The sequence below is a fragment of the Panicum virgatum genome, chromosome 2K (assembly GCF_016808335.1).
Source record: "Panicum virgatum strain AP13 chromosome 2K, P.virgatum_v5, whole genome shotgun sequence".
NCBI classification, from domain to species: domain Eukaryota; kingdom Viridiplantae; phylum Streptophyta; class Magnoliopsida; order Poales; family Poaceae; genus Panicum; species Panicum virgatum.
This window is the reverse complement of record NC_053137.1, coordinates 58,601,737-58,614,466: the sequence shown is the minus strand read 5'-3', so window position 1 is coordinate 58,614,466 and position 12,730 is coordinate 58,601,737. Positions and strand designations below refer to the sequence as shown.

The 12,730-nt window shown below is 43.2% G+C and overlaps 1 protein-coding gene across 1 annotated transcript; it reads right to left on the bottom strand.

Annotated features, from left to right (window-relative positions):
* Nucleotides 1-3,236: 3,236 nt before the first annotated feature.
* LOC120689843 (vascular-related unknown protein 1-like) lies at nt 3,237-4,419 on the bottom strand. Its single transcript, XM_039972271.1, has 3 exons — nt 3,938-4,419; nt 3,759-3,824; nt 3,237-3,585 (listed from the first exon to the last, which is right to left on the bottom strand). The coding sequence occupies exons 1-3, from the start codon at nt 4,301-4,303 to the stop codon at nt 3,400-3,402; spliced, it is 618 nt and encodes a 205-aa protein (XP_039828205.1). The 5' UTR covers nt 4,304-4,419; the 3' UTR covers nt 3,237-3,399.
* Nucleotides 4,420-12,730: the final 8,311 nt, after the last annotated feature.

The window sequence follows — 12,730 nt, the reverse complement described above, 5'->3', positions numbered from 1 at the left end:
ACTGAGGGAGAGAAGCAGCGGGATTGAGGGAGGCGGAGGCGTGTGGTGGTCTGGTGGATAGGGTTTCCCTATTGATTTGGGCTAGGCCGTTCAGATTCAAGAGGACCTCACATTTGTTTGGGTTTGTGGGCTGTAAATACGGGATATTTCGAATTTGTAAAAACGGGATATCCCGATCAAATACGGGAAATGCGGAAATGATCGGGATAGGAGCCAAACCGTTTTCGACCCGTTTTCGAATTTGACATTCCGAATTTCGTATTGATTCCGAATTTGTCCGACGAAAACGAGGCAGTAAAATGTAGAAATCGGAGCGGAACGGAACGGGATTTATCCCTACCGTTTTCAACCCTACCCGCAGCTTGCAACTGTTCACATGCATAGCATCAAAGGCACAACAGCCCTCTTAAGAAAATTTCTGAACATTCGAAGCTGAAAAGGTGAAATGCTACCTTTCAATGACAATGAGAACTTGTGAATTCAAGTTTGAGAATTTTTCTTTAAGCCCCCATGTGGGTGACTGAACTAGAAAGAGAAGGCACCGGGGATGTCGAAAAGACCTTTCTTTAGTGATGGGTCCAACCGACATGCATGGGTCGCTCTGAACAGTGCATAACTATCTGTTGCTTTTATGTGATCATGATTTCACAATTCTCACCTGCTGGTAGGTTGTCCAGTGAACATAATCCAGCACGGTCAGATCAAGCAATCCAACAGGGCGGCTGTACTAAATTCCTGTGCGGATATGAGAGGAGCAACCGGAAGGAAAAGGAAACAAGCTAAGGAAGCATGTGAGCTACACAAAGATGTTCTTGTCGTGTTACACCGACAAGACTTCTGGAAACTAGTTTGGTTTTTTGCAAAACAAAAAAAAATTCTGAATGTCCAGAAATTGCTCCGACCGAATTAAGTGTCAGCAAGTAATACATTTCTCGCATCCGAGACCATGTAAAATTGGTCCTGAATTAAGGTATTGGAGAACCATTGACTTTATAATCCATCAATCTTTTGTATCAATTATTTCCTGAAAAATCTCAACTTGTCGCAATTTTTAATCAGGGCGGCTGAAGAATATTGGCCATATGTGTACACGGGTGCAAGAGAACATAGCGCTTTTTGCTATTTAAATAACGCCAAGTGGCCAACACCAAGGCGTGGATTATTTTGGTATGGTACTTCAAATATTCTACCAACCTTAATGCCGTGCACATGGATGTGATTCTCTTTTCAGTTTGAGCTTGTTGCTTTTCTATGGTTCATCCGGGGACGCAAGAGGGCTATTTTTGTTCCACTTGTCAATAGCTCGATCAGTTGATGCATATATAAATGTACTTACTCTGGTTGAAGATTGAGATCAGCGTAGTTAATTAGCTAGTTTAGATTATGGATTAGTTAAAAACTCTGCGTTTCATTCTTATTTTGTGCTCCCCTTTTGTAGAAGCTTCAGTAACATGGAGCCAACATTGCCCATCGTGCATGTGAGTATGGAATGCCATTTTTTCTTTTAAGATCATGGGTTTGGATCTTGTTTCAAGAAAATGATATATAATATAATAGGGACATCATATAACTAAATCTAGAATTGGCAGAACATATAATATAGGCGTTCTAGAATGGTCTTGAACACATAATGATGTGATGGTAAAAACTTAGCTAAAAAGGTAAACAAAATGAATCATATAATTAAATCTCATAATCTTGGTTTGTGCATTACCAATTTACCATCATATATATCATTCATTCATTCATTCATTCATTCACGCCACACCTTTATTAGGTGATCAATGAAGTTGTAAACTCCCAAAGTCCTAAAGTCCAGAGTCTAGACCTTTTCGCACAAAAAAAAATGTTCCACTTCAGTTAACCGCAATTTCAAACTAGAAACCACGTACGTGTAATGCATAGAAAAGTTAGTACTTCGCAAAAGTTAATACACTTAGTAGCCGATATACGCGACGATTGTTCAGAAACGTGATGAACCATGAATCTAAGATGAAAAGCTACAATAGGTAGCTCTCATGACTTCATGTTTGAGCTTGACTCCAAATTAACATCGATGAAGGTATAGTACAATGATGGTGCAGTAGAAATTAATGTGCATTCCTATTGCCTGAAGACAAACTCAAGCTGTTAATCAGGAAGGCCCTAGCCCTTATTCGGTTTGTTAGTAAGCCCCATCAGCTTCTTTTCTTTTTCGCAACCCCTTATTCGGTTTGTTAGTAAGCCCCTCAGCTTCTTTTCTTTTTCGCAACCGTGCCTGAGCACGTATTTCATTAAGAGAAAACCCTCAGCTTCTTTTTCCGCAAACAAAAAGAAATATCTCTCAGCTTCCAATCCTTTGCAACAGTCAATCCTTAAACTACTTTGTGCACTGAAAGCTACTTGCTAACCACCCATTCTTTTCACAACCATGCCATTGCATATATATCTCCCTTATCTTCACACACACACACACACACACACACACACACACTTTATCGTCATCGAGAATATCACTAAGTGAGATATATCTGAAACTCTTGAATTTTTTTTCAGAATTTAACTTGCAAGGAAGGAGAAGGCAAGGACATATGGTGTCGAGATTCAAAGAGATAGGCAGTTTGGTACGTTTTGGTACATGAACCGCCCATGCATGCATGGTTGGTAGCTATGATGCCCACAAGTGACCAAGTGAGTAGGGTACATAGACCCTTTGATCATGCATTCATGCTGATGAGCTAGTGCACCGGTCGGTATGAAAACACTTGATTTCATATCAAACAAAAGTGACAGCTAGGTGAGGGATTTTCTTCCAAAGAAATAAGAGAAAAAATAAATCTAGTACTAGAGGAGAGCAACATTGATAGATATATACTGCAAACAATGGCCAGTGGTTTGCAGTTACCACACCGAAGAGTTATTCTTCCAAGTTGCAAGTTATATATATGTTGGTCATCTGTGAATAAAACTAATACTGGTCATTTCTTTATTAGAGGATAATGGTACTTTAATTGGGTCAAACAAACTACATGACTCTTCACACTGGTGATACGATTCATCTTGCTTCAGGGAAAACTATGAAAATATTCATGAAACACATTTTATTTACACCCTTATTAGCTTATTTTAACTTATTTCTCTTAGGTTTTGCACCCATCAAGTAGTAGTAAGAAGTGAGCTGCATGCGCATCTAACCAGTACTCGTTGGTTATCAACACAGTTAGTATTTTATGAAAAATGAAACCAGGGCACATGAGTACGCCGAGTAATAGTAATATATTCACATATTTGTCATTAAAGACGAGCGTATCCACAGTATCACCACACTACATAAATGTATTTTTCGCCATTTATCCCACACATGCATAGAGTGTAAAGGGTCAACACTTCATATGCTGTTCATACATTGAGAGCTCGCTCTCAGTTTGTTCGTCCATGGTAGTGTAGCAGCACGGACAAGGGAAACAAACAAATCCCCTTGTCCTTGAGCTCCGCACATGGATCAGCTATACTCGTCTGACTCTGATCACCAAATCTCACTCCTTCCATGCCTGCACCTGTACAATCCATCCCCTCTCTTCCGTGACCATCGCCAATTCCTGCTTCCTTCATGCAGAAAAAGAAGAGAGAATTTTTTTTAATAAGTAAACGGATGCTCTGCAAGCAACATCTGTGTCTAGCCTTTTCGTACGCGATCTCAACCAATAAGCAAACGAGTATGTGTACAACTCAAAGGCTATGCTTATTTTCAAGAAATTGAATATTGAGTTCTAGCATACCTTGGTGAGGTCCCTGATGTTGCATCTCCTTTTAGGGCTCAATTCCAGCTGCGACACAGCACTGACCTTAAAGAAGCAACCCAAAAAGGAACAAATTAACATCACAACAAGCAGTCTGATCTAGCTCTAACAGTAGAAACACCGAGAGGTGATGCCTTGTAAGCTGTAACTATACTAACCTTTGGGCTATTCACTGGGGAGCTTGCAGTATCTTCCAGGGATTCATCATGATCCAGGGCCTTGAAAGCCTTCTTGAGCTTCTTCAACCCCTTGTATTTGGCAGGCAACAGCGCGGACGCAGGGGCGCGAGAGGCGGCGTCGGAGATCATAGAATCCTCCTCGTCCTCCTCCCCACGGCTACTTCCATCGCCGTCGTCTTCGGCAGCGCAGTAGGAAATAGCACCCTCCTGTCTCTTCTTCTCCTCTTCGGATAGCATGAAATCCACGAAGTAATCGGTCCAAGAGCTCTCTCCTGATTGAGCCTGGCCTTCGCTACAGCTAAGGACGCTCCTACTGAAAGATGAGCTACTAACTAGATCCTCCATGGTTTGTGAGCTGAGCTCACAGGTGAAGCAAGAAAGCAAAACTGAAGGGTATTAGGTTCTGCTACTATGTATGAATGAATGGCCTTTGCGAAGGGATAACACACATACAGGCACACAGCCTGGCTATATATACAAAGGGAATCGGACGGAGAGAGAGAGAGAGAGAGAGAGAGAGAGAGAGAGAGAGAGAGAGAGAGAGAGAGAGAGAGAGAGAGAGAGAGAGAGAGGCGCTAGGTGCATGACATCAAGAGGAGGGGAAAGAGACAGGTAGGTGGGGTGTTGAAATCAACCGTTAGATGCACCGTTTCTGTTACAAGGAAAACGAAGAATATTTTTTCTTGGTCTGGGAACCAGTCATATGCACCATGCATGATATAGCTAGGAATATATAGCCTATGCAATTTCAAGCCGCATCCAGTCTAGCATTTGACATACTGGTCACTTTTCCGTCCCAATGCAGACATGGTTGTTGCACAATCATGAGATGAATCAGAACTAGCTAAATAGCATTGCATTTTGTAAGTTAAAAAAGGATCGTAACCTACAAAACCATGCCTGCCAACATAGAATTTGCTTGTGCCTACTGCGCTACGCTACGGAATTAAGTTTATTAGCCTATCAACTCATGCTCTTGCGCGGGCTATTTTAGAATTAATGTAAAAACAAGACTTATAGCTAATAATTATAATTATAAATCTCACTCTCTCTTTCATCTATTAGATATTCTAATACAAACTCTAAAAGACATATTTATCACTATCTAGTTGTAATAGATTTCATTTTGCATCACATCTTCATGTGTGTTTGATATATATTTAATTGAATCATTTCATTGTGAATTGATATTCTTATCTCTTCCATCATATATCATGTATATAACCAATAACATAAATAATATATTAATAATTATAGAAATAATAATTAGAATTTTATATTGGTGCACTTTAATATTTTTTATTTTATTATAATTATATAATTTAGATTGAGGCTTAGGGGTTACTTTAACTTTTAATAATGACATAATTGGATAATTTATATGCAAATTTGGGGGTTGTTTGTATTATTATTATAATGGCATAGGTGGGTAATTTGCATGAAGCTTAAGGGGTTACTTTAGAATTTTTTCATAATATAAGAGGTGGGTAATTTAGATATATGTTTAGGAGGTTGCTTTAGTATATTTTTATAATGACGGAGGTGGGTATTTTATTAGGAAAGATAACAGATCCAATGAATATTATGATTGTCAGATTGATGGTCGAATATTTCTAATTTTTATGAGAATTTCTCTATTTTTTTAGATTATCCATGTAGGATCCTATATGGCTTCACGTGGATACTTCAAAAGAAGGCTTCAATTAGTAATAGTAAGATATAAATCTTTGCTAGTTCTAGTAGAATGCTATTGTTACACATCTACAAAGTACATTTTCAAATATTAACAACTAGAACCTAAATTTTAAAATATTTAACTTTTTTTAAAAAACCACCACAGTGCAAAATGGAATTCAACTTACATCTCGAAGTGTTTAAAAGTTAAAAGCGGTGCTCCACATCATCAAAATTCAAAACCAGATTAGCATGCATTTTTTCTCATTCCCGTAATTTCAGGGGAAGGGGTCTGCTTTTTTTCTAAGAGAAGCCAGCAGATTAATTTGCAAGCCTATATATTAATATCAATAAAAACAAAAAAAAATCAAAACATCAAAACGGCAAAACAAAACAACAACACCACCCACCCACATGACTTTGGCGACCACACACGACAAACCACCCCCAATCAAAACTAGTAGCGAATTCCGCTGTAGCAACATGTACTAGCTAGGGATCAGTTTCTCCACAACGACGACTCTTTGAAGGACACCATGTCCAAAAACACCCAACGTGAACCGGCACAAGGTTAGTACAATCCATAACCATGTCCAAAAACGCCATGTCCATGTAGGATATAACATAATCCTAGCTAAGCTGCGGCCATGAATGGCGGCGTTCGGTTGATCGACCATGACCAAACGCTGCAAGCAGCTTGCACTAGTTGCTGCGCCTTCGTTGAGAATGGAAGGGGCGTGGCGTGAGAGCGAGGGACGACAAGTCGTCGACGACGACGACCCGGGTCATGGGGCGGGCAGTTGTTGGTTGGCCGGGACGGTTTACCGTTACGAGCTACTAGCACTGACGCATGCGCAGACGCGGCCCTTCCTGCCATTAGTGCAATAGTGCGCCGCACGTCTGCGTGCCGAGTTGATCGCGTCCGTCGTCAGAACGAGAGCATATTCAGACTGAAAACATATGCAACAATCATTGATGCAACTGGCTCATGTCATCGGAGAATCGGTCAGGAAAAGTCCGTACGAACTTCGATCTGTCATCTTCTCAAGTAATTATAAGCTGAGAGTTGATTAAATCCATCCTGACCGCACAATTATATTAACAAGTGCTTCAGTGCTACCACCTGTTCTCATCCTCTTCTGTCTTAGCTTAAAACTTGATGATCATACTAATATATATAGTCCAATGTAAAAAAAATAGAATTTCTAGATTTGTAAACGAAAGATCGAGTGCTTGCTTGATCGGTAGGAGGTGCTGACAACTCCGGGTCTTGAAAATTATATGAAAATTGTACTGCTAGACCTGTCTGGCTGTCTTCATATTATTCTCATAAGCTGTGATAATTCTAGTTAGGATATACCAAACTAGAGTTAACTATGTCTGTTGACGCCGTGATGGTGGGCCCAGACCCACAAGTGGAGGATAGCGGAGGTATTAGCAGATACCCATATGAGAAAAGATTGCTTGGACAGTACTCAGGCCGTAGATTCTACTTTCGTATAAACATTGCTACGCGACAACGTGCAGACCACAACACACATGGGGGAAAGCATGGGGCTGTCATACGAAGCGTTAACCGTCTGCTTCCCCCATAGAATATTTGTCCGGCAGGCTTTTCAAATCGGCGCCGCGCATAATTTTAGTCATTCTCCGGCGGATTAAGCAACAAATATAGAATTAAGGGATAATCAGCTGATGTTTCAGCAAGTGATGCTACAGAGATCTTCCCGTCCACACGATGTACGAGTGGTATCAGAGACATGTCGACAGCTATAATATTTCTCGAGAATTCTCAGCTTCGCGGGGCAAGAATCGTATGCGCCGAACCCGAACGACCCCTCCTCTTAATTCATTTGCTGTGCCAGTAATTTCAGATAACCACACATCATAATAATGGAGCTAGCACTAGCTAGCCTGTGCATTCATAGAGTAACAGTGACGACCCCCTGCCTTCATCATCGCCAGCCAGCAACGTACGAACTACGGCATTTCGAGTGGCCACACAGGTTCCAAATTTGTAGCCTACCTAAAGGCAGGGGTGCCGGACGACTAACACGGCGATGAACAGTTTTTTTTGTGACATGATTGGCGCCCATGTGCTGCGGTTTGACAAACCAACACTTTCAGAGCTATCTGATGACAAGGCAGATTGTTCAGTGTTCAGGCAGCATGCATATACTACTCCTGTATGGAGTCAGCGAGCAAACCATATCCTCCAGGTTTTCAGCGTCGCGCGCATGCTCTCAGCAGCTGCCAAACCAACAGACATTCTCTGACAAGCAGAAGTGAAACAAACTGGAACAGATGGATCATTCACCCATGGCCCTAGACGAACAATGCTCATCAGAATCTATGTCCTGGATCTCGACACGTGGCGTGTGAGGGTTGTACATCTCCATACTCGACGACAGTACACCTGAAAGAGATGCAGCAACATAGGACGTGGATCTTCCATAGTAGTTGCCAAAGCGACTGCACACAATTTTTCTCTTATTTTTCGGGGTTGAATTTGGACCGCTCAGTCATTTACACTGCCGATTATTCTGAATTGGTCAAGAGATGAAATGTTCTGAGGAGTGACTAAAATCAAGAGACAACTGAGAGCCACGTGATGAAACAAGAAGTTCTTGTCCGAGGGAAACTTTTCGTGTAGAAGGGGCTGGGCTTGTGGGCGTGCATACCACCTACTGCGCTGCAACAGAGCGAAATCCGTGTTCAGATCTTTCAACGCTCGTGTCTGGATCAAACCTGATCACCAGAGTACATGGCTCACAGCTTCTGCACATGGCTTTTCTTTCCAGCAGGACATATAGAACGCAAATCATTATGCCGTTGAAAGATTATGCGCGAATACGATGCCCCTTGGACGACATAATCACTCATAGATTAGCCTCTTCTGGGAGACCTTTTGACACTATTTCAGTGGCAGGTCGTGGAGTTTTCCCAACCAGGTTGCAGTTGCAGAGGAGGCTAATACTGTAATACAGCAAGGGCCCCATGTTAGGATCCATATGGCACAGGGGATCATTGACCTGTTGGGGCAGGCATATAGCGACAGACTGCCAAAGCACCTGCCACGACTTCTCTATAACTAAAAATTTCAAGAAACAGGGAAAGATGGACAGGAGAAATCCAAACTGCTTGCATTGCTTTCAAGGTAGAAGTCAAAATCCTGCACTGCAGAGGAGAAAGCTACAGGTACAAGTACAAGGTATGGATGAACCGGAAACATCTGATGTGCCTGCTAACATGCGGTTCATCACCAGGCATTGGACCGAATAATGAGGGCTGCAAATATATAATCTGCTGCGTGCTGCGGGGTTTCTTTATGGCCGTTATCATGCTAGGTAGTGGGACCCCAGCAGTAGTTTATTGTTGCCGCCCCCTGTGGAACCTTAACTAAGTGCTGGATCTAACAATCGGCTGTCCTGTCCATGTTTTGATAAGCCCAGTGGCAGCTGGCAACTGTAGCTACTCTATCTACTGTAATCGTTTCCGCAGCTGGTGAACTCCCAACTATTGATAGATTCAGGCTAGTGTCATAGCGCGTTTTAGGGAGACGAAAGATCATAGCTACTTTATCAAGAATAGTAAATACAGACAAGAGCCTATATTTTTCGTGGTGTTAATTAACCCTCTAGGGCCGGCTGGTTTGCTCTCTCCTTGAAGAAAATGGCAGCGCTCTTAAACAGTGTGCAAATTTCATACAATCAAACATGTACTGAAAATGCAAAAAGAGTAAAAGAAAATATAAGGAGGCCAATGGATGCAGGCGCCTATCACTTGTGGTGTCAAGGGGCAAACTGCCACGAAATTGCATAGTATGGCACGAAAACTAGTGTGGGAATTAACCGAATTTGCAAATAACATAGAACTTGATCGCCTAACTCTATTCTGTTGGCTGTGGCTGGTGGCTGGTGCTGATTTGCTGTGAGAGAAAAGTACTGCTGGCTGGCTGGTGGCTGGTGCTGATTTGGTGTGCGAGAAAAATATTGTTGCTGGCAACCAAAAGAATAGAATAATGCGCAGACATCACTGCTGCACTGGGGCGGCCATGGAGAAAGTACGTTGCATATAATGATACAGCATTTGTCCCTCCGAAAGCCCGTGCTGAAATTCGCCATGATTCGGAGCACCCCAAACAAATGAGTCACATGGGTGGAGAATCTTGAGAAGGCCAAAACTTGAATGCACCACCAGGGGAGCTGGTAGAGGAGGCGCGTCGGCAGTTTGTCGGAGGAGAAACAGCCGCTATCAGGGTGTACTAGTCTAGGACTGTAGAAGAAGCATCGTTTAGCACTAGACCTATCTAGACAAGAAGAAGGTCCTGTTTGGGACCGCGAGCACCAGAAACGCGACGCTTAAACGCCAATGCTGCTCGGAAGTCGTTTATCGTGATTTTCCCCTGTGCAGTTCAAACCTCCGCTTTTTGCGTCGGGGCGTTCAGCAAACGCGCGTTCAACGTGACCCGTTCGGCGGGATTGTTTCCGTGTTCCGCGTTTAAGCGTCGCCGATGCCGTCCCAACAGGGCCGAAGCCATGCGTTGCGTGCAGTTTTAGTTACCTTGACGGCTTGTTCTGCGGTCTGAAGAACTATCTCAATCGGGCTGCTGCAGGCATGAACTGGATGTTGCTGATGGGCACACCGGGGAAAGCCGGTGGTCAGCGCTGCAGACCTCCTTTCCGCCCCGTGTCTGCATTGCAAGCCTCCGCCGCCGGCCGCCGCGTGATAGGCTGATAGCACAGCCGGACTGTACCTCGAAACATGTGACCGCGGAATCACCGAATCGGCAAGAAAAAGAAAAAAAAAGTCGTACGTCGAGTTTACGTTTCCATCTTAAACTCGAAACCCGAGTATATTGCCTTAGTTAAGGTGGCGGGGGACTTCATCGCGCACAAGCAGGACAGCTCTCCCCCTTGAGAAAAAAGAGGGAAGGGCCACGGCCCACGGAAGGAGCCTGGAAAAGGATATACATACAGAGCCGAGCCGCGGAAATGATGGGCTGGCTCTCGGCCTGTCTGAAAGAGGATTCCTTCGTTCGGCGTGGCGTGGGCCGGACGGACGGGCAAAGGCCACACCACACACTTGGGGGTCAAGCTAATTAGCGCGCGAGCTGGGAGGGTTGGCAGCGCGCGATTTCAGACAGCAGCGTTATTTCTTTTTTTGGAAAGGTTTTTTGTTCACATTATTTTTTCTAAAAAATTATAATATCTTAATACAATTTTTACGTATAACTTTTTACACACGTCTTTTAAGAGATAAATTTGTACCATAATTTTACGATACATACAACTTTTACATATAACTTTAGGACGTGAACCTGTTTCTAAATTATATAACTTATGATGCATAACTTGTGATACGCAACTTATGATGCACAACTTATGATGCAGGCTTATGATGCACAACTTGTGATGCGTGATTTATGATTCATAACTTGTGGAACTTATGATGCATAACTTGTGATACGCAACTTTTGATGCGCGAGTTGTCTGAAACCTTATGTATATAATTTATGTCATCGTACATAATTTATTAAAAAGTTGTATGACAAGTTTTGAACTAAAAAAACTATATGACTTATAAAGCACAAATTGTATGGTGAGAAAAAAAATAATGCTAGAAAAAAAAATTGCTGGCTTATATACGTATGCACTCATGAATATTATCTTGTGATGTTGCTAACAAGTTGAATACCCTGAAAATATTACTTTGTGATGTTTGCAATCATGAATGTTAATAATACCTTATAATATTACCTTGTGATGTTGCTAACAAGGGAAGGGAAAGGCTCACGTGGAAAGGCCCACGGGGGGAGGCGCTGGTGACCGCTTGTCGGATCGATTGCTAACAGCACAAGTAGCGCGCGATGGCGCGATTGGATTCCGGCACACTTGGCTGCTCTCGCGCTGTGGTTTCGTTCGGACGCGCGCCAGCGGCCTCGCACGCACACCGGCCAGTGACACCACGGCTCCCTCCACCCTCGGATCCCCTCCGCGCACAGTGAGTAGTACCTACCCGGACTGGACCACGCGGAGCGTGCACGCATGTATGCGATCGTGTGGTGGAGGCGGCGTTGCTCCGGCGTCAGCAGAGCATGCCGCAGACCGTGCGAGGGGAGGCGAGCGAGAAAAATCTCACGTCCGGCCGCCCGCCCGGCAAGCACTGTGCTTGCTAGCAGGTAGCTAGGCGACATGGCACAAACGAACGGCGCAGCTGTGTCCTGCGGCCAGCTCTAGATACACGCACATCAAGACTCAAGAGCAAGCGAAACACGGCAGGTAGCTACTGGATGTCTGGAGCTACTAGGTCATGTTTGGTTAGGGGGTGAAAAACTTTTAGCAGCTTTGACCACTAATTAGAGGTACTAAATGAAGTCTAATCACCGAATCACCTCCAAAACTATGTTACTGTAGCACTACTGTGGCTAGTGAGGTCTTTGACCGTACGAGGAGGTGATTATTAGGTGCGGTTACTGTAGTATCACTGTAGCCAATCATGATGAAACTTGACTTATTATATTCATCTCAAAAAGTTACACCTATTCATGAAAAGATTTTGCAAATAAACTTCGTTTAGTACTTCATGCATGCATTCGTTTTTTTATGAAAAAAATTTCATCATGTAAACCAAACACGGCCCTAGTGTAGTGTCGGTTAGCCATCGTGTTAGCTGTAGCTGTGTGCACAGCGTACGACTGTCACTGATAGAATATAGGTCGGCCAAACTTGCGGCCGGACGGTAGCCAGTGATCCTTCTCTTATGATGCATGTGTAGAAAACTACAAGTTTGTACTACCCTTTTTGTTTTTTCCCGGGTAATTTTGTACTGCGACTTCGACCACACGCGTGATCGTTCTAGCTAGCAACAAGAAAGGAATAATCAACCATGGAAAATGGAGGCACCAATTTTTCCTCGATTAATATCTAGCAGCTAGGAATAATGCTTCCCCGAGATCTCACTCGGCCCATCACGCGTTGACCCCACAGCAGAGGATCGGAAGGAATCACGCATGAGGTTAATATGGCTCGTGCGAGACAAATATAGAAGCGACATCTAAAGAAATGATGATGAGTGATAATCCGAGACGTGCATCGC